The sequence below is a fragment of the Malus domestica genome, chromosome 11 (genome assembly GCF_042453785.1).
Source record: "Malus domestica chromosome 11, GDT2T_hap1".
NCBI lineage: Eukaryota > Viridiplantae > Streptophyta > Magnoliopsida > Rosales > Rosaceae > Malus > Malus domestica.
In genome coordinates, this window is record NC_091671.1 from 27,497,667 (window position 1) to 27,521,382 (window position 23,716).

Genomic DNA, 23,716 nt, shown 5'->3' on the forward strand with positions numbered 1-23,716 from the left:
CTAGAAGCGGTGCGTGAGAACAACTCGGTGAATAATAAGTTTCTTGAAATTCTAGTTAACAAAGCTCACGAGAATGATCATGTCGATCAACCCAGGCAACGCCTTTTTTTAAAGAATGCCCCTTTGGGAGGGGAAAGGCTGCTGCCAGTACAGGCCGAGGTAGAATTCACTTGACTCAGGACGATCGGTCTTGAAAAAACATACAGTGAGCCAAGCACCAGTTAAGCCGAAGAATAGAAACGACATCCGTGGATATGGTTGAAGTCCAGAGAATGATCAATTCGGCCTTGAAAAAAAGGCCAAAATTCTCAAAGTTTATCCATCCATACCCAGTCTTTGTCGAAAGGTTTGAATATCCCTGAGGATTCAAGATCCTAGATTTCAGTCTCTTTATTGGGGAATCATCCTCATCCTTGTCAACAAACATTTTACTTCTAGGCCGAATTGGCACACCTCGCTCTTGACCGAATGACGTAGTTAGCTTATTAATTACTCGGCCTGTGTATCACGTAGGCTAGGTAATTTTTAGGGTCAACACCTTGTTACAATCTCAAATTTAGTCCTCTCAACTATTTTACTTCTCACCAACACAAAAATAAGGGTGGTAATTTTGGATGAGAAACCACAACCAGTTGGGATTGGGAATCTCCTCCGTGACCAAGAAAACCTTCCGGATGTGGAGCAAGTCAAAGAGCAGCTGCTAGTTCATTAAGATGTTGAGATTTCAGAGTCGAGTCATCAGCCCATCACTAATTACTCCAACAACGCTGATGCCGGATTTTTCTATTTTCTAACACAAGAAGCAGAAAATAAAAAAATGTTGTAAAAGTACGTCATCAGTTGGTCGAGAATCTCACGGAAGCCAACAAAGCGGAAGTGGTAAAAATTTTGAGGACCAAGTAGAAGTTTCGGATGAAACGTTTGAAGTTTCAGATGATTGTTCAGTCTTTGATGATGATGATGATGATGGCCTCACCGAGATCAACCTGCAGTGCAATTTGCAACCAGTAGGAAAGAGGTGTTAGGAGATATGAGTGAGATGAATGAAAGAAAATCTGAGAGAGATTGACATTTCCGTGGGCTCTATCAAGTTTCCAAGGTTTCAGAGAGAGATTATTCAAGCATGATATATCATATCATATCACCGGCAAATTATATTTATTCTACCGGTCAATTTAATTCATGTTTTAAGTTTTGATACATGGCTAATTTTCTACTCTTTTAGGAGAAACTGATTTTTTCTTCTTCTTTGATGTATAAACTCAAGCAATATTTCAACTAATTTATACTACGTTGAGGAGAACACTTGATTGTGAACTTGAAAATGTTCAATTTTTGAATTATTGTGCTTCTTTTGATTTAAAACTTGAATTCTTTATACTAATAAATTCTTTTTTTTTTTTTTTTACAATTTATTGAAAATTTGCATTTCTGCTACAATTTTACTTGAGTTTAGTTCTTAAGCTCCGGAAGTTATATGGGATGTTCTCTACCAAAATTTGTATCCTGATTGAGTTTATTTGCAATAAATATCATTTTCTATTTTAAAAAAAGACAGTACTCGAGTACTCAAATGTGAGTATCTAATTTACTAACCCTTTTAGTTGGCCCAATGACATCATGACACGTTATTTTAAAACAAATTAAATATACCCACTATTCTTGTAACGAAACGTCCTCAAACACCCACACTCCCTCACTTTTAGTTGGACTCTTTTTTTTCTTTTCGATTTTGATACCTATTCCACTCACCAATCTCCCATAAAGACATAAATAAAATAACTGACGAAAATACAACAAACATTTGTGGTGGCAAAATTAAACTTGGCTAATTTGTCCTTTCAGGTTTGACTCTTGTCAGCGAAAAATACTTTATGTCTTTTTTTCTTTTTGATTTTAATATTCATTTCACTCACTAATTAAGATATAAACAAAACTACCGAAGAAAACAAAAAACATATCCGTTGTAGCAAAACTAATCTTGGCTAAATTGTTATTCCAGGTTTGACTCATGGAGTGGAGAATACTTTGTGGTTTTTTTTCTTTTTGATTTTAATATCTATTTCACTCACTAATCACCCATAAAGATATAAATAAATTTACCGAAGAAAACATAATACAAATCTTCTGTAGCAAAACTAATCTTGCCTAATTTTTTCTTTCAGGTTTGACTCTGGACAGCGAACAATAGTTTTTGTTTTTTTTTTCTTTTCGATTTTGATATCTATTCCACTCACCAATCACCTATAAAGATATAAATATAATTATAGAAGAAAACAAAACACAAATCCGTTGTAGCAAAACTATTATTGGCTAATTTGTTCAGCCAAGTTTGATAACTAACAACGCAAAATACTTTTTGGCTTTTTTTCTTTCCCATTTTGATAAATATTCACTCACAAATCACCCAGAAAGATATAAATAAACTTATTGAACAAAATAGAACACAAATTTGTAGTAGCAAAACTAAACTTGGCTAATTTGTTCTTCTAGGCTCAACTCCTGGCAGTGGAAAATACTTTTCGGCTTTTTTCTTTTTGATTTTGATATCTATTCCACTCAGTAATCACCCATAAAGATATAAATAACATTATTGAAGAAAATAGAATACAACTCTGTTGTAGCAACACTAAACATGGCTAATTTGTTCTCCTAGGTTCAACTCCTCGACGCGAAAAATACTTTCGGTCTTTTTTTTTTCTTCCGATTTTTATATCTATTTCACTCACAAGTCACCCATAAAGATATAAATAAATTTACCGAAGAAAATAGAATTCAAATCCACTGTAGCAAAACTAATCTTGGCGAAATTGTTCTTCCAGGTTCGATTCCTGGCAGCAGAAAATAGTTTTTATTTATTTTTTTTCTTTTTGATTTTGATATCTATTCCACTCACCAATCACCTATAAAGATATAAATATAATTACATAACAAAACAAATCACAAATCCATTGTAGCAAAACAATTATTGGCTAATTTGTTCAGGAAGGTTTAATACCTAACAACGTAAAAAGTTTTTTGGCTTTCTTTCTTTTCGATTTTGATATCTACTTACTCACTAATCACCCATAAAAGATATAAATAAACTTACGGAAGAAATTAGAACGCAAATCCGCTGTAGCAAAACTAAACTTGGCTAATTTGTTCTTCCAGGTTCGAAAATCGTTTTTAAACTTTTTTCTTCTTACAAATTTTGATATCCATTCCACTCACTAATCACCCATAAAGATACAAATAAATTATTCAAGAAAATAGAACACAAATCCGCTGTAGCAAAACTAAACTTGGCTAATTTGTTCATCCAGGTTTGACTCCTAGCAGCGGAAAATACTTTTGGATTCTTTATTTTTGTATTTTTTGTTTATATATCCATTTCACTCACTAATCACCCCTCAAGCTATAAATAAAATGACTAGAGAAAAAAACGCAAATCAGTTGTAGCAAAACTAAACTTGGCTAATTTGTTCATCCATGTTCGAATCCTAGCAGCGGAAAATACTTTTGGATTATTTTTTTACATTTTTCGTTTTTTGATATCTATTCCACTCACTAATCACCCATAAAGATATAAATAAATTATTCAAGAAAATAGAACACAAATCCGTTGTAGCAAAACTAAACTTGGCTAATTTGTTCATCCAGGTTTGACTCCTGGCAGCGAAAATTACTTTTGGATTATTTTTTTGTATTTTTCGTTTTTTATACCTATATCACTCACTAATCGCCCCTCAAGCTATAAATAAAATTACTTAAAAAATAAGACACAAATCCGTAGTAGCAAAACTAATCTTGGTTAATTTGTTCTTCCAGGTTTGAAAATCATTTTTAAACTTTTTTCTTCTTTCCAATTTTGATATCTATTCCACTCACTAATCACCCATAAAGGCATAAATATATTATTCAAGAAAATAGAACACAAATCCGCTGTATCAAAACTAAACTTGGCTAATTTGTTCATCTAGGTTCGACTCCTGGCAACGGAAAATACTTATGGATTCTTTTTTTTTTTTTTTGTATTTTTCGTTTTTATATCCATTTCACACACTAATCACCCCTCAAGCTATAAATAAAATTACTTAAAGAAAAAACACAAATCCGTTGTAGCAAAACTAAACTTGGCTAATTTGTTCATCAAGGTTCGACTTTTGGCAATGGAAACTACTTTTGGATTATTTTTTTGTATTTATCGTTTTTTTATATCTATTCCACTCACTAATTACCCATAAAGATAGAAATAAAATTATTCAAAAAAAAATAGAACACAGATCCGCTGTAGCAAAACTAAACTTGGCTAATTTGTTCATCGAGGTTCGACTCCTGGCAACGGAAATTACTTTTGGATTTTATTTTTTATTTTTCATTTTTTATATCTATTTCACTCACTAATCACCACTCAAGCTATAAATAAAATTACATAAAAAATAAAATACAAATCTGTAGTAGCAAAACTAATCTTGGCTAATTTGTTCTTCCAGGTTCCAATCTTGGCAGTGGAAAATACTTTTGGATTCTTTTTATAGTATTTTTCGTTTTTATATCCATTTCACTCCCTCATCACCCCTCAATCTATAAATAAAATTACTGAAAAAAATGAACAAAAATTTGCTGTAGCAAAACTAAACTTGGCTAATTTGTTCATCGAGGTTCGACTCCTGGCAGAGGAAAATACTTTTGGATTATTGTTTTATATTTTTCGTTTTTTTATATCTATTCCACTCACTAATCACCCACAAAGATATAAATAAAATTATTCAAGAAAATAGAACACAAATCCTCTGTAGCAAAACTAAACTTGGCTAATTTGTTCATCCAGGTTCAACTCCTGGCAGCAAAAAATACTTTTGGATTCTATTTTTTGTATTTTTCGTTTTTATATCCATTTCACTCACTAATCAGCCCTCAAGCTATAAATAAAATTAATTAAAGAAAAAGAACAAATCCGCTTTAGCATAAATTGTTCATCCAGGTTCGACTCCTGGCAGCGGAAAATACTTTTGGATTATTGTTTCATATTTTTCGTTTTTTTGATATCTATTCCCCTTACTAATCACCCATAAAGATATAAATAAAATTATTCAAGAAAATAGAACCCAAATCCACTGTAGCAAAACTAAACTTTGCTAATTTGTTCATCTAGGTTCGACTCCTAGCAGCTGAAATTACTTTTGGATTATTTTTTTTGTATTTTTGGTTTTTTTTATATCTATTTCACTAACTAATCGCCCCTCAAGCTAAAAATAAAATTACTTAAAAAATAAAACACAAATCTGTAGTAGCAAAACCAATCTTGGCTAATTTGTTCTTCCAGGTTTGAAATCGTTCTTAAACTTTTTTCTTCTTTCCAATTTTGATATCTATTCCACTCGCTAATCACCCATAAAGATATAAATATATTATTCAAGAAAGTAGAACACAAATCCGCTGTAGCAAAACTAAACTTGGCTAATTTGTTCATCCAAGTTCGACTCCTAGCAACGGAAAATACTTTTGGATTCTTTTTTTTGTATTTTTCGTTTTTATATCCATTTCAATCACTAATCACCCCTCAGGCTATAAATAAAATTACTTAAAGAAAAAACACAAATCCGTTGTAGCAAAACTAAACTTGGCTATAATTTCGTTTTTCATTTATATAGCCATTTCACTCACTAATCACCCCTCAAGCTATAAATAAAATTACTAGAAAACAAAAAACAAAAATCCGGTGTAGCAAAACTAAAGTTGGCTAATTTGTTCATCCAGGTTCGACTCCTAGCAGCGGAAAATACTTTTGGATTATAGTTTCATATTTTTCGTTTTTTTTATATCTATTCCCCTCACTAATCACCCATAAAATATAAATAAAATTATTCAAGAAAATAGAACCCAAATCTGCTGTAGCAAAAGTAAACTTGGCTAATTTGTTCATCCAGGTTCGACTCCTTGCAGCTTTTTTTGTATTTTTCATTTTTATATCTATTTCACTCACTAATCGCCCCTTAAGCTAAAAACAAAATTACTTAAAAAATAAAACACAAATCCATAGTAGCAAAACGAATCTTGGCTAATTTGTTCTTCCAGGTTTGAAAATCGTTTTTAAACTTTTCTTTTCTTTCCAATTTTGATATCTATTCCACTCACTAATCACCCATAAAGATATAAATACATTATTCAAGAAAATAGAACACAAATCCGCTAAAGGTAAACTAAACTTGGCTAATTTGTTCATCCAGGTTCGACAACTAGCAACAAAAAATACTTTTTGATTTTTTTTTTGTATTTTTCATTTTTATATCCATTTCACTCACTAATAACCCCTCACGCTATAAATAAAATTACTTAAAGAAAAAACACAAATCCGATGTAGCAAAACTAAAATTGGCTAATTTGTTCATCCAAGTTTGCCTCTTGGTAGCGGAAAATACTTTTGGATACTTTTTCTTTTGTATTTTTCATTTTTATATCCACTTCAATCATTAATCGCCCCTCAAGCTATAAATAAAATTACTTAAAGAAAAAACAAAAATCCGTTGTAGCAAAACTAAACTTGGCTAATTTGTTCATCCAGGTTCAACTCTTGGCAGTAGAAAATAATTTTGGATTCTTTTTATTGTATTTTTCGTTTATATATCCATTTCACTCACTAATCACCCCTCAAGCTATAAATAAAATGACTGGAAAAAAAAAATTTGCTGTAGCAAAACTAAGCTTGGCTAATTTGTTCATCCAGGTTTGACTCCTGGCAGCAGAAACTCTTTTTGAATTTTTCATTTTTATATCCATTTCAATCATTAATCACCACTCAAGATATAAATAAAATTACTTAAAAAATAAAATACAAATCCGTAGTAGCAAAACTAATCTTGGCTAATTTGTTCTTCCAGGTTCCATTCTTGGCAGCAGAAAATACCTTTGGATTCTTTTTATTGTATTTTTCATTTTTATATCCATTTCACTCACTAATCACCCCTCAATCTATAAATAAAATTACTGAAAAAAAGAAGAAAAATCCACTGTAGCAAAACTAAACTTGGCTAATTTGTTCATCCAGGTTCGACCCCTGGCAGCGAAAAATACTTTTGGATAATTGTTTTATATTTTGCATTTTTTGATATCTATTCCATTGACTAATCACCCACAAAGATATAAATAAAATTATTGAAGAAAATAGAACACAAATCCGCTGTAGCAAAACTAAACTTGGCTAATTTTTTCATCCAAGTTCAACTCCTGGCAGCGAAAAATACTTTTGCGTTCTTTTCTTTGTATTTTTCGTTTTTATATCCATTTCACTCACTAATCACCCCTCATGCTATAAATAAAATTACTGAAAGAAAAAACACAAATCCACTGTAGCAAAACTAAACTTGCCTAATTTGTTCATCCAGGTTCGTCTCTTGGCAACGGAAAATGCTTTTGGATTCTTTTTTTTGTATTTTTCGTTTTTATATCCATTTCAATCACTAATCACCCCACAAGCTATAAATAAAATTACGTAAAGAAAAAACACAAATCCGTTGTAGCTATACTAAAGTTGGCTAATTTGTTCATCCAGGTTCAACTTTTGCCAGCAGAAAATACTTTTGGATTCTTTTTATTGTATTTTTCGTTTATATATCCATTTCACTCAGTCATCACCCCTCAAGCTATAAATAAAATTACTAAAAAACAAAAAAACAAATATCCGCTGTAGCAAAACTAAAATTGGTTAATTTGTTCATCCAGGTTTGACTATTGGCAGCAGAAAATACTTTTGGATTATTGTTTCATATTTTTCGTTTTTTTGATATCTATTCCCCTCACTAATCACCCATAAAGATATAAATACAATTATTCAAGAAAATAGAACCCAAATCCGCTGTAGCAAAAGTAAACTTGGCTAATTTGTTCATCCAGGTTCGACTCCTGGCAGCGGAAATTACTTTTGGATTATTTTTTTGTATTTTTTGTTTTTATATCAATTTCACTCACTAATCGCCCCTCATGCTAAAAATAAAATTACTTAAAAAATGAAACACAAATCCGTAGTAGCAAAACTAATCTTGGCTAATTTGTTCTTTTAGGTTTGAAAGTTGTTTTTAATCTTCTTTTTTTCTTTCCAATTTTGATATATATTCCACTCACTAATCACCCATAAAGATATAAATATATTATTCAAGAAAATAGAACACAAATCCGCTGTAGCGAAACTAAACTGGGCTAATTTGTTCATCCAAGTTCGACTCCTAGCAGCAAATAATACTTTTGGATTCTTTTTTTTGTATTTTTCATTTTTTATGCATTTCACTCACTAATCACCCCTAAATTTATCAATAAAATTACTTACAGAACAAACAAAAATCCCTTGTAGCAAAACTAAAATTGGCTAATTTGTTCATCTAGGATTGCCCCTTGGCAGCGGAAAATATTTTTGGATACTTTTTTTTTTGTATTTTTCGTTTTTATATCAATTTCAATCACTAATCACCCCTCAAGCTATAAATAAAATTACTTAAAGAACAAATCCGTTGTAGCAAAACTAAACTTGGCTAATTCGTTCATCCAGGTTCAACTATAGGCAGTAGAAAATAATTTTGGATTCTTTTTATTGTACTTTTCGTTTATATATCCATTTCACTAACTAATCACCCCTCCAGCTATAAATAAAATTACTGGAAAAAAAAAAATTCCGCTGTAGCAAAACTAAACTTGGCTAATTTGTTCATCCAGGTTCGACTCCTGGCAGCGGAAAATACTTTTGGATTATTGTTTCATATTTTTCGTTTTTTTGATATCTATTCCCCTCATTAATCACCACTAAAGATATAAATAAAATTATTCAAGAAAATAGAACCCAAATTCCGCTGTAGCAAAACTAAACTGGACTAAATTGTTCATCCAGGTTCGACTCCTGGCAGCGGAAATTACTTTTGGATTCTTTCTTTTGTATTTTTCGTTTTTATATCCATTTCACTCACTAATCACCCCTCAATCTATAAATAAAATTACTTAAAAAATAAAACACAAATCCGTAGTAGCAAAACTAATCTTGGCTAATTTGTTGTTCCAGGTATAAAAATCGTTTTTAAACTTTTTTCTTCTTTCCAATTTTATATCTATTCCACTCACTAATCACCCATAAAGATATAAATACATTATTCAGGAACATAGAACACAAATCCGCTGTAGCAAAACTAAACTTGGCTAATTTGTTCATTTAGGTTCGACTCCTGCCAGCGGAAACTACTTTTGGATTATTTTTTTGTATTTTTTCGTATTTTGTATATCTATTCCACTCATTAATTACCCAAAAAGATAGAAATAAAATTATTCAAGAAAATAGAACACAGATCCGCTGTAGCAAAACTAAACTTGGCTAATTTGTTCATCCAGGTTCTACTCTTGACAACGGAAATTACCTTTGGATTATTTTTTTGTATTTTTCATTTTTATATCTATTTCACTCACTAATCACCATTCAAGCTATAAATAAAATTATTGAAAAAATAAAATACAAATCCGTAGTGGCAAAACTAATCTTGGCTAATTTGTTCTATCAGGTTCCACTCTTGGCAGCGGAAAATACTTTTGGATTCTTTTTATTGTTGTAGACATCGAAATTTCGGTAAATAAATGTTGACCGATAAATCAAAGTGTTAACGCTCATGTATTACATAAATTTTACACGTAGCGTGTGACTAAACGAAAATTGAAATGAGTTGGAAAAGTCATCAAATAGGACACGTGTCAACACCTGGCAGAAACGACTTATTTCATCTGGGATATTATATTCAAAATTAGGCCTTGGAAAATTCTATAAATACAAGCTCATTTCATTCATTTGGGGGGAACCAAAATCATTAAGGAATTCATATAACACCTTGAAGCTCTGAAGCTCTCAAGCATCCAGGTTCCCGAAGAATCAAGAAAGCGTTCTTCGTTATTCGTTCATCGTTCTTCCAAGATCAAGCCCCAACGGCCTTTTGGATCAACAATCATCCACCAATTCAAGATCAAGCCCCGACGGCCCTTGAAGAAAGTGTTCTTCGTTCTTCGTTCATCTTTCTTTCAAGATCAAGCCCCGACGGCCCTTGAAGAAAGCACCATCGTTCATCATCCGTTCATCCAAGATCAAGCCCCAACGGCCCTTTGGATCAACAAACGTCGACAAATCCACACGCATCCAACCGTTCTTCAAGATTAAGCCCAAAAGCCCTTGAAGATCCGTTCATCACTGTTCTTCAAGATCAAGCCCAAAAGCCCTTGAAGACCCGTTCATCACCATTCTTCAAGATCAAGCCCCAACGACTCCGTGAAGATCCGCTCAAATCCACCTTCAAAGATTAAGCCCACGACCCTTTGAAGAAACTTCCAACAGTTCATCCAAGATCAAGCCTCGACGGCCCTTGGATCAACGAAATATCCACAAATCAACACCTTACGGAGATCGAATCAGAGGATAAATTTGAGAGAGATTGTAACCCAAAATCATCAAACACAAATATTTGTTTGTGCATGTTGTTCTTGTCTCTTTCGTTTCAGGAATTTTCCGTGTTCACAAATTGGCACGCCCAGTGGGACAATCTCTACCTCTCATCTCTTTCTCCGTTCTAGGAATCCAAGCACACCTCAAAGTCAATGGCATCAAGCAAGGGACAAGCCATTCTCGCAACCACTGAGGGAAGGATCCTAAGCACTTCTGCCGCAAACGGACAATCCATTGGCGCCACAACCGCTCCTCAACATGCCACTTCAAAATTAGTGCCACTAAAAGGGCAAGGGGAGCATCCAAGGTGTGAGTCTGTCATCAACCTGACCTCGCTGGGGGCACCGAAGCATGATGCTGAGGCACATAAGATGACATCCCAAAGCAGCCAACAACGTTCTTCATCAGCATCCTGGATGTCTAAAGGAAAGTCACGTCTATTGGTCGCACAAGTCATGACTATCGGCGTTACCTCCGTTGAAGAACAACTGGCTCAGATGAATGAAGCAATCGCAAGGCTAACCCGAACTGTGGAAGAAAAAGACTTGTAAATCGCTGCACTCGTCAGCCGACTGGAGCCACAGGATGACGAGAACCCTAACCCAGAAGATGAGCCTCAGGTGGAGAAAAACGATGCGAAGCCCGAGCCAGACCAAGCAGCGGCACTCATAGGATCTCTTTCTATCCAGCAGCTGCAAGAGATGATCACCAACACCATCAAGGCACAGTACGAAGGGAGCTCAAATACCTCCGGGTTGTACTCAAAGCCGTATTCAAAGAAGATCGATGCCTTAAGGATGCCGAGGGGTTATCAACCACCAAAGTTCATGCAGTTTGATGGAAAAGGAAACCCAAAGCAGCACGTTGCACATTTCGTCGAAACTTGCAACAACGCGGGGACGGATGGAGACTACCTCGCCAAGCAGTTTGTGCGCTCGCTGAAAGGAAATGCCTTTGAGTGGTACACTGACCTAGAGCCTGAGTCCATCAACAGCTGGGAGCAATTAGAGCGGGAATTCCTCAACCGCTTCTACAGCACCCGCCGCACTGTGAGCATGCTAGAGCTAACGAGCACAAAGCAGTGGAAGGACGAGCCAGTCATTGACTACATCAACAGATGGCGCACTCTGAGCCTCGACTGTAAAGATAGGCTCTCGGAAACCTCTTCAATCGAGATGTGCATCCAAGGCATGCAATGGGGTTTGCAATACATCCTTCAAGGCATCAAACCACGGACCTTCGAAGAGCTAGCCACCCGCGCCCATAACATGGAGTTGAGCATCGCCCATCATGGGAAGAAAGAACCGATCGCCGACTACAAGAACGACAAAGTTCTTGGGACAAAGGGGGAAAAGGCTGCATGGAAACCCACCAAGGAAGCGATGACGGTCAACACAGCTCCCGTCAAAATATCCACACGAGGCAAGGCGATTCAAACCGAAGCTTTTCGTGATCAAGAGATGCGTAGACGCACTTTGAAGGAGCTTGAGGAGAAGACTTATCCATTCCCCGACTCTGATGTGGTTGCCATGCTGGATGACCTGTTGGACAAAAAGGTGATTAGTTTGCCTGAGTGCAGACGGTCGGAAGAGATAAATCGTACCGACAGTCCAAGATACTGTAAATTCCACCGATTCATCAGTCATCCAACAGAAAAATGCTTCGTGCTGAAAGATCTCATCATGAAGCTGGCTCAGAAAGGAATCATCGAGCTAGATCTTGACGATGTGGTGAAGTCAAACTATACCACCATCACTTATGACTCTTTCGACACAAAGTCTTCACCTCAACCGCTAGGGGCATGCTCCAAGTCAAGCGAAGTTAAAGGATGGACTCAAGTCACTCATAAGAAATTGCACAAGCAGCATACGTCTCCTCCACAAGTCCGCCAATCGGAAAGGGGGCAAAGCATCTCTTGTCAACCTTCAAAGCAACGTGAACGTGTTGAAGATGATGAAATTTCGACATATAGATCGTCCATCCCCATCACGATGCGTGATTTCTTACCCGAAGACTTCTTCAATCACTCGGTCAAGGCTCCTTACTATGAAGATTGTGAGGAACGCCTCTCCAAAATTGCTTGACAAATTCACCAATGCTCCTTGTTCGCACGAGCCTAAACTGCATGGCACAAAGCTCCTTGTCCACAAGAGCCTAAACTGCATGGCACAAATGCTCTTTGTCTGCACGAGTTGAAACTGCGAACGACACCAACGCTCCTTGCCTGCACGAGCTGAAACCGCAACACGGCACCAAAAGCTCCTTGTCTGTAAGAGCCTAAACTGCAAGACACAAAGCTCTTTGCCTGCATGAGCTTAAACTGCATGGCACAACGCTCCTGGTCCGCACGAGCATAAAAGGCGACAACCTAAGCTCCTGGTCTGCACGAGTTTAAAAGGCAACACCAACACTCCTTGCCTGCACGAGCTGAAACTGCAAACGGCACCAAAAAGAAAAAAAAATACCAAGAAAAAAAAAATGTATTTGAACTACGTTACGACTTGATCTCTTCTTTGGAGGGGTACGTAGGCAACTCGAATGTTCAATTTTTCGAGTTCAGTCACATCAAAAAAAAAAAAAAGTTTTATTAAAGAAAGTCAATTTTATTACAAAAGAATAAATAAATAAATACATATGTTATTATGTATTTACAAAAAAAAAAAGAAGAAAAAAAGAAAAAGAAAAAAAGAAAAAATATATATATGTTTATCACTTGTCCCGCACACCACAGTGCTCCAATTACCAAGGTCCTCTTTTGCTTTTAAGTTTTATGGCCTCTTATGAGCACTGAGCTGCTGCGAATCTCTCAGGGCCCTGCCCCCAATTCTTCGTCCCCCGCAAACCCTAATTTTGAAGCTCAGGAGCTCCGATTTCCGCAGCGTGCATTGTGAATTTTGGGTTTCTGGGTTGTTTGGGTCCGAGTTTTGCGGCTTCAGTCTCTGTTATTGTTCTGTGTTTTGCTGCTTCTGCTTCCTCTGAGAAGAAGACCAGAACTTGAAGGTTTAGGCAATAAGCCCATCACAAGGAGGTTGTCTGAGCCCAATCCTATTGTCCAAATCCAGCTCCAAGAATAAGACCACTGTTCTTCCTCGCCAACGGGAGCAGCAGCCCCCGCCGAATCGGCAACAATGTCGTCGTAATCATCCTCGCTGCAATAGTAGAACCCATGGTTATTCATTGCAGTCAGGCTACAAGAAGAAGCTGACACCAGGTACGGCATGTTGTGGAAAGGACCGGGCCAGGCTGGTGGCCACAGCGGCACTGGCCATTCCCCCATCGTTACCCTGCCCGCACTCCTCCGCGCGGTGCTTCAGCGTCTCAAACATGAGCTCGAACTCATGCTGCATCACCCGCAGGACGTCCCCACATGACGGCCCTGACACAGCTCCCGTCACCGCGAAGCTGTGGGTACCATCGCTCTGTGAAACCCGAACAATGCTCGGGCCACCGAAGAGCTTGTGGACTCCTCCGAGCGCCTCCTTATAAGCCCTGCCCAGGAACATCCCCAAATAGTACTTTTTGCCCACCCACTTGAGCCTTACCTCTCTTTGTTGAAGCTTGATGGGAAATTGATCTTGATGGGTGTAATTAACACCCGCATACCAAATCCACCACAACAGCCCAAAACCCACCTTCAAGATCCCACCTTTCTTTCCTATTCCCCTTTCACTGCAATGGATCCTAATGGTTCTTTTGATGAAAAGAGTGAAAGTAGAATCTGCATTGGTAACTTTGATCTGAGAATAACGGAGGCTGCTCTAATTCAGATGTTTTCTTCGTTTGGGAAGATTATAACCGAGGACTTTCTGTGGCACACACGTGGCCGAAAGCGCGGAGAGCCACGGGGCTTTGCTTTCATCCAGTATAGCAGCAAAGAGATAAAGTGAGCATGCATGAAGCAAGATTGGCCAATGTGGGATGCTTGTTGATGGAGAAGCTTGCACCTTACCTCAACTGGAGCTACTGGAAGCAACAGCTAGAACAATTCAGCCTATGCTAGAGTGGGGAGGATCTGGGCTGGCGGTCTCTGATGGCCTTTCGAACCTGTTAAAGTGTCGTCCACCAGGCTATCATCCTCTCCAGATCTCCTCGAGCACAGAGATTGCGTCGTCTAAATCATCATCATCATCAGTTCATTTCTCTCTGTCTCAGTCTTCCTCGCATGACCCACCTGGCTAGCATCCAGATCTTGTGAGTTCGGGTTCACCATCGTCTCCTTAGTTGAGAGAAGTCAATTGTCAACTCAGCCTCCGCGTCCCTGCCTCTCAGATTTGCAGATCCACTGACGGCGACGTCGATGTCACCATCGTCGGAGCGGATGACGCTACCATCTCACTCGGAAAAGCTATCTCGCAGATCTTGAGAAGTGGGTGGTGCAAGAGATTATGAGAATTCACAGATCTGGCGGAGGAAAATGGAAATGACGGCATTTGAAACAGTGGGTTTTGATTCGTGAGAATTCGCATAATCTGTTCGACGATTTGATTCAGAGAATTTCCACTTACGTCTCCTCTCCCGATTCCACTTCTTCCTCTTCTGCGACGGTAAAAGTGAGTTCGGGTTCGAATTACGTTCCTGGAGTCCTTCCTCACCAGCCCTCTCGTTCGTCTTCTTCGATTGCACTTCTTCCTCACAAAAAGGCAGGACTGCGGCAAGCCCATCATCAGAGGTGCAGGATGTTTCCTGGAAGAGGTCAGATGATTCCCATCATGAGTGCATTTGATCTGCCTGCTAAGCGTGCAAGAAGTCGTAGAAATGGAGGCATGGCAGCGACGGCCGCCGTGCCTATTCTTCTCCTCACGAGCTTCTTCTTCCGTGCTCTCCTTCTTCCTTGCTCCACGCCAAGAACACCATGAACATCATGCTCACAAAGTAGCACCCCTCTTGCAGCATGCAAAGCTCAGCCTTCCTCCACAGCAACGAGCAAATGGCAGCCATCGTCACAGCAGCTGCGGTAGTCGCGAGCATGACTCTTCATCACCATTTCTGCAGCTCTCCCCTTCTGCCCATCAGTTCCAAGCAGCAACGGCGACGGCAAAGTCTCCGACATCAAGGCTGCACCGCTCTTCTCTTGCACCCTCCTCCGTCTCTTGCCTCGCAGCTGCCACCAACTTCAAAGACCGCTGTCGAACGACTAGCCGGTCGTGAAGCTCGAAGCACCAACTTCTCCGTCCGCCTTCGTCCGTGCCTGCAAATTTCCCCATCCCGTCATCCAAATTTATACAAAAAAAAATAATAATAAAAAAGTATATGGTGGAACACTGCACCATGATTAAAGAAAAAAAATAAAATAAAATAAAACAATAAAATAATAAAAATGCATGGTGCGTCTGGCACCATATGAAAAAAAGGGGAAAGGGTGCATCTGGCACCATAATTAAAAGCAAAACATATATATATAATAATAATAATAAAATATATATATAATAAAAAAAAAAATTGATCTTTGGTGCGTCTGGCACCATGTGACAAAAGAAAAAGAGAAAAAAAAAAAAAGAAAAAAAAAAGGGGGATGGTTGTACAGCGCCAAAAGAAAAAGAAATAATATATGTAGATATATATATATATGTGTACATAATATATATATAGTAAAAAAAAAAAAAATTGCATTGAGAGAAATAAAGTCCATTTTATTTATTTTTCTGGAAATTTTACATAAATTTGCATTATACATACCTTAAAAAAAAAAAAATCAAATCAAATCAAATTTACAAGAGGGGATCTTCAAGCATGATCAGGTGGCGCCTCACAACTCGGCGGAACCCCAGGAGGAAGAGGCACCGGAGGTTGACTGTTTGAAGCCTCAGCAGTTGGCAGAGCCCCAGAAGACGAGGGCAAATGCTACTGGAACAAACCCACAAACCGCTGATGATCAAGTAAAATCTGACCATCAGATTCCTGAATCTGGTCAATCTTCCTCTTCATGTTTGTCGCATAGCTATGTGCGAGCTTATGCAACTGTTTATTCTCCTGCTTGAGCCCTCTAATCTCCTGTTTGAGACTCATCACTTCAGCCGCCAATGATTCAACTTGACGGGTTCGAGCAAATAGGCGTTGGGCCATATTAGACACAGAACCTGCACACTGCACACTGAGAGCTAGAGAATCCTTAACAGTCAATTCATCAGACCGTTTGGAAAGTAGTCTGTTATCTCTAGGAGTGACAAGGTTCCGGGCCACCACCGCAGCGGTCATATCATTTTTCATCACCGAATCCCCAACGGTAAGAGGACCAGTAGGGGATATGAAGGATGGGCGCCATATGTTGTCTGGAGAAGGCGGGACTGCCTCTTCACCAAGATTCAAGTCAAAACGACGGTCGGAAGGTCCAGACATTTTCAAAGTGTTGAAGGAAGAAGAGATCGGACAAATCAAGATCTTAGAAGTACAAGAGGGGAGTTTTCACAAGCGAAGTGTGCTTTGAAACGAACTGCGTGCCTCTATAAAATCAACACTCGACGGCATTTCAGAGATCGAAGAGGTGAGCTCAGAGTTCGAAAATGCCGATTCAAAAATCGAAGAGGCAAGCTCAGAAATCGGAGAAGCATCTTACTTTTCCAGACGCGTTAGCACCCGTCACACGCAAACTCAGCTTTGCGGAAATCACGGGCAATTTGTTAAAGCGCCAATCCCAGATATCGAAGAGGCGCCAGTCTTTTTTCAGCCTCGTCAGCACCCGTCACGCACAAACTCAGCTTTGCGAAAATCACGGGTAATTTGTCGAAGCGCCGATCCCAGATATCGAAGAGGCTCCAGTCTTTTTCAGCCGCGTCATCACCTGTCATATGCACACTCAACTTTACGCAAATCACGGGCAATTTGTCGAAGATTTTCGGTGAAGGAGAAAGCACGTGAAGTTTACTGTTCAATCACGCGTTAGTTGCCGACACGAGTGAAAAAATAATACCTCTACAGGTATTAAGGGACCTCCTATAACTGTCCACCTTCACCTTCCATAGCAAGGCAGACATACAGAGCCTTTCTTCATCTCAAAAAATGCTTTCCTAACGAAACCTCTCGAGTCACTCAGTGTTCCTTATTCCTTGGGGTACCTCTGCAAGCCAATGACTCCAAAGCAAAAGTATCTCATATCATGCGTTCTCCCTGTCCTTTCCTTTGTCCTTGTTCTTACCTACAAAGACAAGGATAAAGAAAACAATATGCCGGAACTTCCACTCAAACTCGGGTAAGGAACCGACTGCTTGGAACCCTTCCTTGATTGCCTACCTAGCACTGCTCTAAAGTACTCGTTTCCCACTGCTGCTGTACTTCCAAAGAAGTTGCCACATCTGCCTGGAGAACAGATAAGGCAAGTGAAAATGATACCTTGCAGCATGTGGAGACAAGGTGCAGAAGGAACAAGCAGAGAAGAATGCGGTCTGCACAGTCAACTCAGCAGAAGGAGTCCGAACTGAGGAACTCGAGAAGCTGTCATATCTGCCTGAAGAAACAAGCAGAGAAGAATGCAGCATGCACAGTCGACTCGGCAGAAAGAGTCTGAGATGAAGAACTCGTTTTGACCCTCAAATTCTTGGGTCAATTTACTAGGCGTTGTGGGCTGCACGTGCCGATTCACCACCCTTGAATCGAATCCTTAAAGATCAAGTCACCAACTGGAAGAAAAACCCATCAATCTTGAAGATCATACCGTTGACCAAACTGCTCAGGTGTGAATTAGAAAGATTGAACAAAGAAACAGGTTGTCACATTTACCTCGTGCCTGCTTGCCATGTGTTCAAGTCAACCTTCAAGAATCAAGCCTCAACGGCCCTTGAAGAAGTTTCCAGCCAAATTCAAGATCAAGCCTCGACGGCCCTTGAGGAAATCACAAATCCGATTCAAGATTAAGCGTCTACCACCCTTGAATCAAAACCTAGTTCAAGAATAAGCTGTGGAAAATCAACAATTGGAGGAATCCAGAAAATCCTCCAACCCAGTTCAAGATCAAAGTTGTGGAAAGTCAACAAAGCGCAAAAAAAAAAAAAAAAAAAAAAAAAACAAAATACGTGCCGATTCATCCGCTACCAAAGCCAAAGAACATCTACCACATAAAGCTCCTTGTGGTCCAAATTTCAACCTTCAAGATCAAGCCTCGACGGCCCTTGAAGAAATTTCAAACAAAAGTTCAAGAACAAGCCTCAACGGCCCTTGAAGAAATCTCAAGCCCAATTCAAGATTAAGCCTCAACGGCCCTTGAAGAACTTTCCAGCCCAATTCAAGATCAAGCCTCGACGGCCCTTGGATCGACATCTACAGTAGGGGACTTCAAAACGCATCTCCTACACGTGACAAGCACATGTATACGACGCGCCTTGAAGTGGGGGCATTTGTAGACATCGAAATTTCGGTAAATAAATGTTGACCGATAAATCAAAGTGTTAACGCTCATGTATTACATAAATTTTACACGTAGCGTGTGACTAAACGAAAATTGAAATGAGTTGGAAAAGTCATCAAATAGGACACATGTCAACACCTGGCAGAAACGACTTATTTCATCTGGGATATTATATTCAAAATTAGGCCTTGGAAAATTCTATAAATACAAGCTCATTTCATTCATTTGGGGGGAACCAAAATCATTAAGGAATTCATATAACACCTTGAAGCTCTGAAGCTCTCAAGCATCCAGGTTCCCGAAGAATCAAGAAAGCGTTCTTCGTTATTCGTTCATCGTTCTTTCAAGATCAAGCCCCAACGGCCCTTTGGATCAACAATCATCCACCAATTCAAGATCAAGCCCCGACGGCCCTTGAAGAAAGTGTTCTTCGTTCTTCGTTCATCTTTCTTTCAAGATCAAGCCCCGACGGCCCTTGAAGAAAGCACCATCGTTCATCATCCGTTCATCCAAGATCAAGCCCCAACGGCCCTTTGGATCAACAAACGTCGACAAATCCACACGCATCCAACCGTTCTTCAAGATTAAGCCCAAAAGCCCTTGAAGATCCGTTCATCACTGTTCTTCAAGATCAAGCCCAAAAGCCCTTGAAGACCCGTTCATCACCATTCTTCAAGATCAAGCCCCAACGACTCCTTGAAGATCCGCTCAAATCCACCTTCAAAGATCAAGCCCACGGCCCTTTGAAGAAACTTCCAACAGTTCATCCAAGATCAAGCCTCGACGGCCCTTGGATCAACGAAATATCCACAAATCAACACCTTACGGAGATCGAATCAGAGGATAAATTTGAGAGAGATTGTAACCCAAAATCATCAAACACAAATATTTGTTTGTGCATGTTGTTCTTGTCTCTTTCGTTTCAGGAATTTTCCGTGTTCACAATTGTATTTTACGTTTTTATATCCATTTCACTCACTAATCATCCCTCAATCTATAAATAAAATTAGTGAAAAAAAAGAACAAAAATCCGCTGTAGCAAAATTGAACTTGGCTAATTTTTTCATCCAGGTTCGACTTCTGGCAGCAGAAAATACTTTTGGTTTATTGTTTTATATTTTACGTTTTTTTGATATGTATTCCACTCACTAATCACCCACAAAGATATAAATAAAATTATTCAAGAAAATAGAACACAAATCCGCTGTAGCAAAATTAAACTTGGCTAATTTGTTCATCCAGGTTCGACTCCTCGCATCGAAAAATATTTTGGATTGTTTTTTTTTTTATATTTCGTTTTTATATCCATTTCACTCACTAATCACCCCTCAAGCTATAAATAAAATTACGTAAAGAACACACACAAATCTGTTGTAGCTATACTAAAGTTGGCTAATTTGTTCATCTAGGTTCAACTTTTGCCGGCAGAAAATACTTTTGGATTCTTTTTATTGTATTTTTCGTTTATATATCCATTTCACTTAGTCATCACCCCTCAAGCTATAAATAAAATTACTAAAAAACAAATATCCGCTGTAGCAAAACTAAAATTGGTTAATTTGTTCATCCAGGTTCGACTATTGGCAGCAGAAAATACTTTTGGATTATTGTTTCATATTTTTCGTTTTTTTGATATCTATTCCCCTCACTAATCACCCATAAAGATATAAATACAATTATTCAAGAAAATAGAACCCAAATCCGCTGTAGCAAAAGTAAACTTGGCTAATTTGTTCATCCAGGTTCGACTCCTGGCAGCGGAAATTACTTTTGGATTATTTTTTTGTATTTTTCGTTTTTATATCTATTTCACTCACTAATCGCCCCTCAAGCTAAAAATAAAATTACTTAAAAAATGAAACACAAATCCGTAGTAGCAAAACTAATCTTGGCTAATTTGTTCTTTTAGGTTTGAAAATCGTTTTTAATCTTTCTTTTTTCTTTCCAATTTTGATATCTATTCCACTCACTAATCACCCATAAAGATATAAATATATTATTCAAGAAAATAGAACACAAATCCGCTGTAGCGAAACTAAACTGGGCTAATTTGTTCATCCAAGTTCGACTCCTAGCAGCAAATAATACTTTTGGATTCTTTTTTTTGTATTTTAAATTTTTTATGCATTTCACTCACTAATCACCCCTCAATTTATAAATAAAATTACTTACAGAACAAACAAAAATCCCCTGTAGCAAAACTAAAATTGGCTAATTTGTTCATCTAGGATTGCCACTTGGCAGCGGAAAATATTTTTGGATACTTTTTTTTTGTATTTTTCGTTTTTATATCAATTTCAATCACTAATCATCCCTCAAGCTATAAATAAAATTACTTAAAGAAAAAATACAAATCCGTTGTAGCAAAACTAAACTTGGCTAATTTGTTCATCCAGGTTCAACTATTGGCAGCAGAAATTAATTTTGGATTCTTTTTATTGTATTTTTCGTTTATATATCCATTTCACTAACTAATCACCCCTCCAGCTAAAAATAAAATTACTGGAAAAAAAAAATCCGCTGTAGCAAAACTAAACCTGGCTAATTTGTTCATAAAGGTTTGACTCCTGGCAGCGGAAAATACTTTTGGATTATTGTTTCATATTTTTCGTTTTTTTTATATCTATTCCCCTCATTAATCACCCCTAAAGATATAAATAAAATTATTCAAGAAAATAGAACCCAAATCCGCTGTAGCAAAACTAAACTGGGCTAAATTGTTCATCCAGGTTCGACTTCTGGCAGCGGAAATTACTTTTGGATTCTTTCTTTTGTATTTTTCGTTTTTATATCCATTTCACTCACTAATCACCCCTCAATCTATAAATAAAATTAATTAAAAAATAAAACACAAATCCGTAGTAGCAAAACTAATCTTGGCCAACTTTGTTCTTCCAGGTTTAAAAATTGTTTTTAAACTTTTTTCTTCTTTCCAATTTTATATCTATACCACTCACTAATCACCCATAAAGATATAAATACATTATTCAGGAAAATAGAACACAAATCCACTTTAGCAAAACTAAACTTGGCTAATTTGTTCATCTAGGTTCGACTCCTGGCAGCGGAAACTACTTTTGGATTATTTTTTTGTATTTTTTTCGTATTTTGTATATCTATTCCACTCACTAATTACCCAAAAAGATAGAAATAAAATTATTCAAGAAAATAGAACACATATCCGCTGTAGCAAAACTAAACTTGGCTAATTTGTTCATCCAGGTTCTACTCCTGACAGCGGAAATTACTTTTGGATTATTTTTTTGTATTTTTCATTTTTTATATCTATTTCACTCACTAATCGCCATTCAAGCTATAAATAAAATTACTGAAAAAATAAAATACAAATCCGTAGTGGCAAAACTAATCTTGGCTAATTTGTTCTTTCAGGTTGCACTCTTGGCAGCGGAAAATACTTTTGAATTCTTTTTATTGTATTTTACGTTTTTATATCCATTTCACTCACTAATCACCCCTCAAGCTGTAAATAAAATTAGTGAAAAAAAAGAACAAAAATCCGCTGTAGCAAAACTAAACTTGGCTAATTTGTTCATCCAGGTTCGACTCCTGGCAGAGGAAAATACTTTTGGTTTGTTGTTTTATATTTTACGTTTTTTTGATATGTATTCCACTCACTAATCACCCACAAAGATATAAATAAAATTTTTCAAGAAAATAGAACACAAATCCGCTGTAGCAAAACTAAACTTGGATAATTTGTTCATCCAGGTTCGACTCCTCGCAGCGAAAAATACTTTTGGATTGTTTTTTTTGTATATTTTGTTTTTATATCCAGTTCACTCACTAATTACCCCTCAAGCTATAAATAAAATTACGTAAAGAAAAAACACAAATCCGTTGTAGCTATACTAAAGTTGGGTAATTTGTTCATCTAGGTTCAACTTTTGCCGGCAGAAAATACTTTTGGATTCTTTTTATTGTATTTTTCGTTTATATATCCGTTTCACTTAGTCATCACCCCTCAAGCTATAAATAAAATTACTAAAAAAAAAAAATCCGCTGTAGCAAAACTAAAATTGGTTAATTTGTTCATCCAGGTTCGCCTATTGGCAGCAGAAAATACTTTTGGATTATTGTTTCATATTTTTCGTTTTTTTGATATCTATTCCCCTCACTAATCACCCATAAAGATATAAATACAATTATTCAGGAAAATAGAATCCAAATCCGCTGTAGCAAAAGTAAACTTGGCCAATTTGTTCATCCAGGTTCGACTCATGGAAGCGGAAATTTCTTTTAGATTATTTTTTTGTATTTTTCGTTTTTATATCTATTTCACTCACTAATCGCCCCTCAAGCTAAAAATAAAATTACATAAAAAATGAAACACAAATCTGTAGTAGCAAAACTAATCTTGGCTAATTTGTTCTTTCAGGTTTGAAAATTGTTTTTAAACATTTTTTTTCTTTCCAATTTTGATATCTATTCCACTCACAAATCACCCATAAAGATATAAATATATTATTCAAGAAAATAGAACACAAATCCGCTGTAGCGAAACTAAACTGGTCTAATTTGTTCATCCAAGTTCGACTCCTAGCAACAAATAATACTTTTGGATTCTTTTTTTTGTATTTTTCATTTTTTATCCATTTCACTCACTAATCACCCCTCAAGCTATAAATAAAATTACTTACAGAAAAAACACAAATCCCCTGTAGCAAAACTAAAATTGGCTAATTTGTTCATCTAGGATTGCCACTTGGCAGCTGAAAATATTTTTGGATACTTTTTTTTTTGTATTTTTCGTTTTTATATAAATTTAGATCACTAATCACCCCTCAAGCTATAAATAAAATTACTTAAAGAAAAAACACAAATCAGTTGTAGCAAAGCTAAACTTGGCTAATTTGTTCATCCAGGTTCAACTATTGGCAGCAGAATATAATTTTGGATTCTTTTTATTGTATTTT

At 37.1% G+C, this 23,716-nt stretch overlaps 1 protein-coding gene across 1 annotated transcript; it reads right to left on the minus strand.

Moving 5' to 3' along the window:
• Positions 1–13,376: 13,376 nt before the first annotated feature.
• On the minus strand, positions 13,377–13,947 carry LOC139189511 (arginine decarboxylase-like). The gene is made up of 2 exons (XM_070808473.1): positions 13,679–13,947; positions 13,377–13,593 (listed from the first exon to the last, which is right to left on the minus strand). Exons 1-2 carry the CDS (start codon positions 13,945–13,947, stop codon positions 13,377–13,379), a joined length of 486 nt encoding a protein of 161 aa, XP_070664574.1.
• Between the last annotated feature and the right edge of the window lie 9,769 nt (positions 13,948–23,716).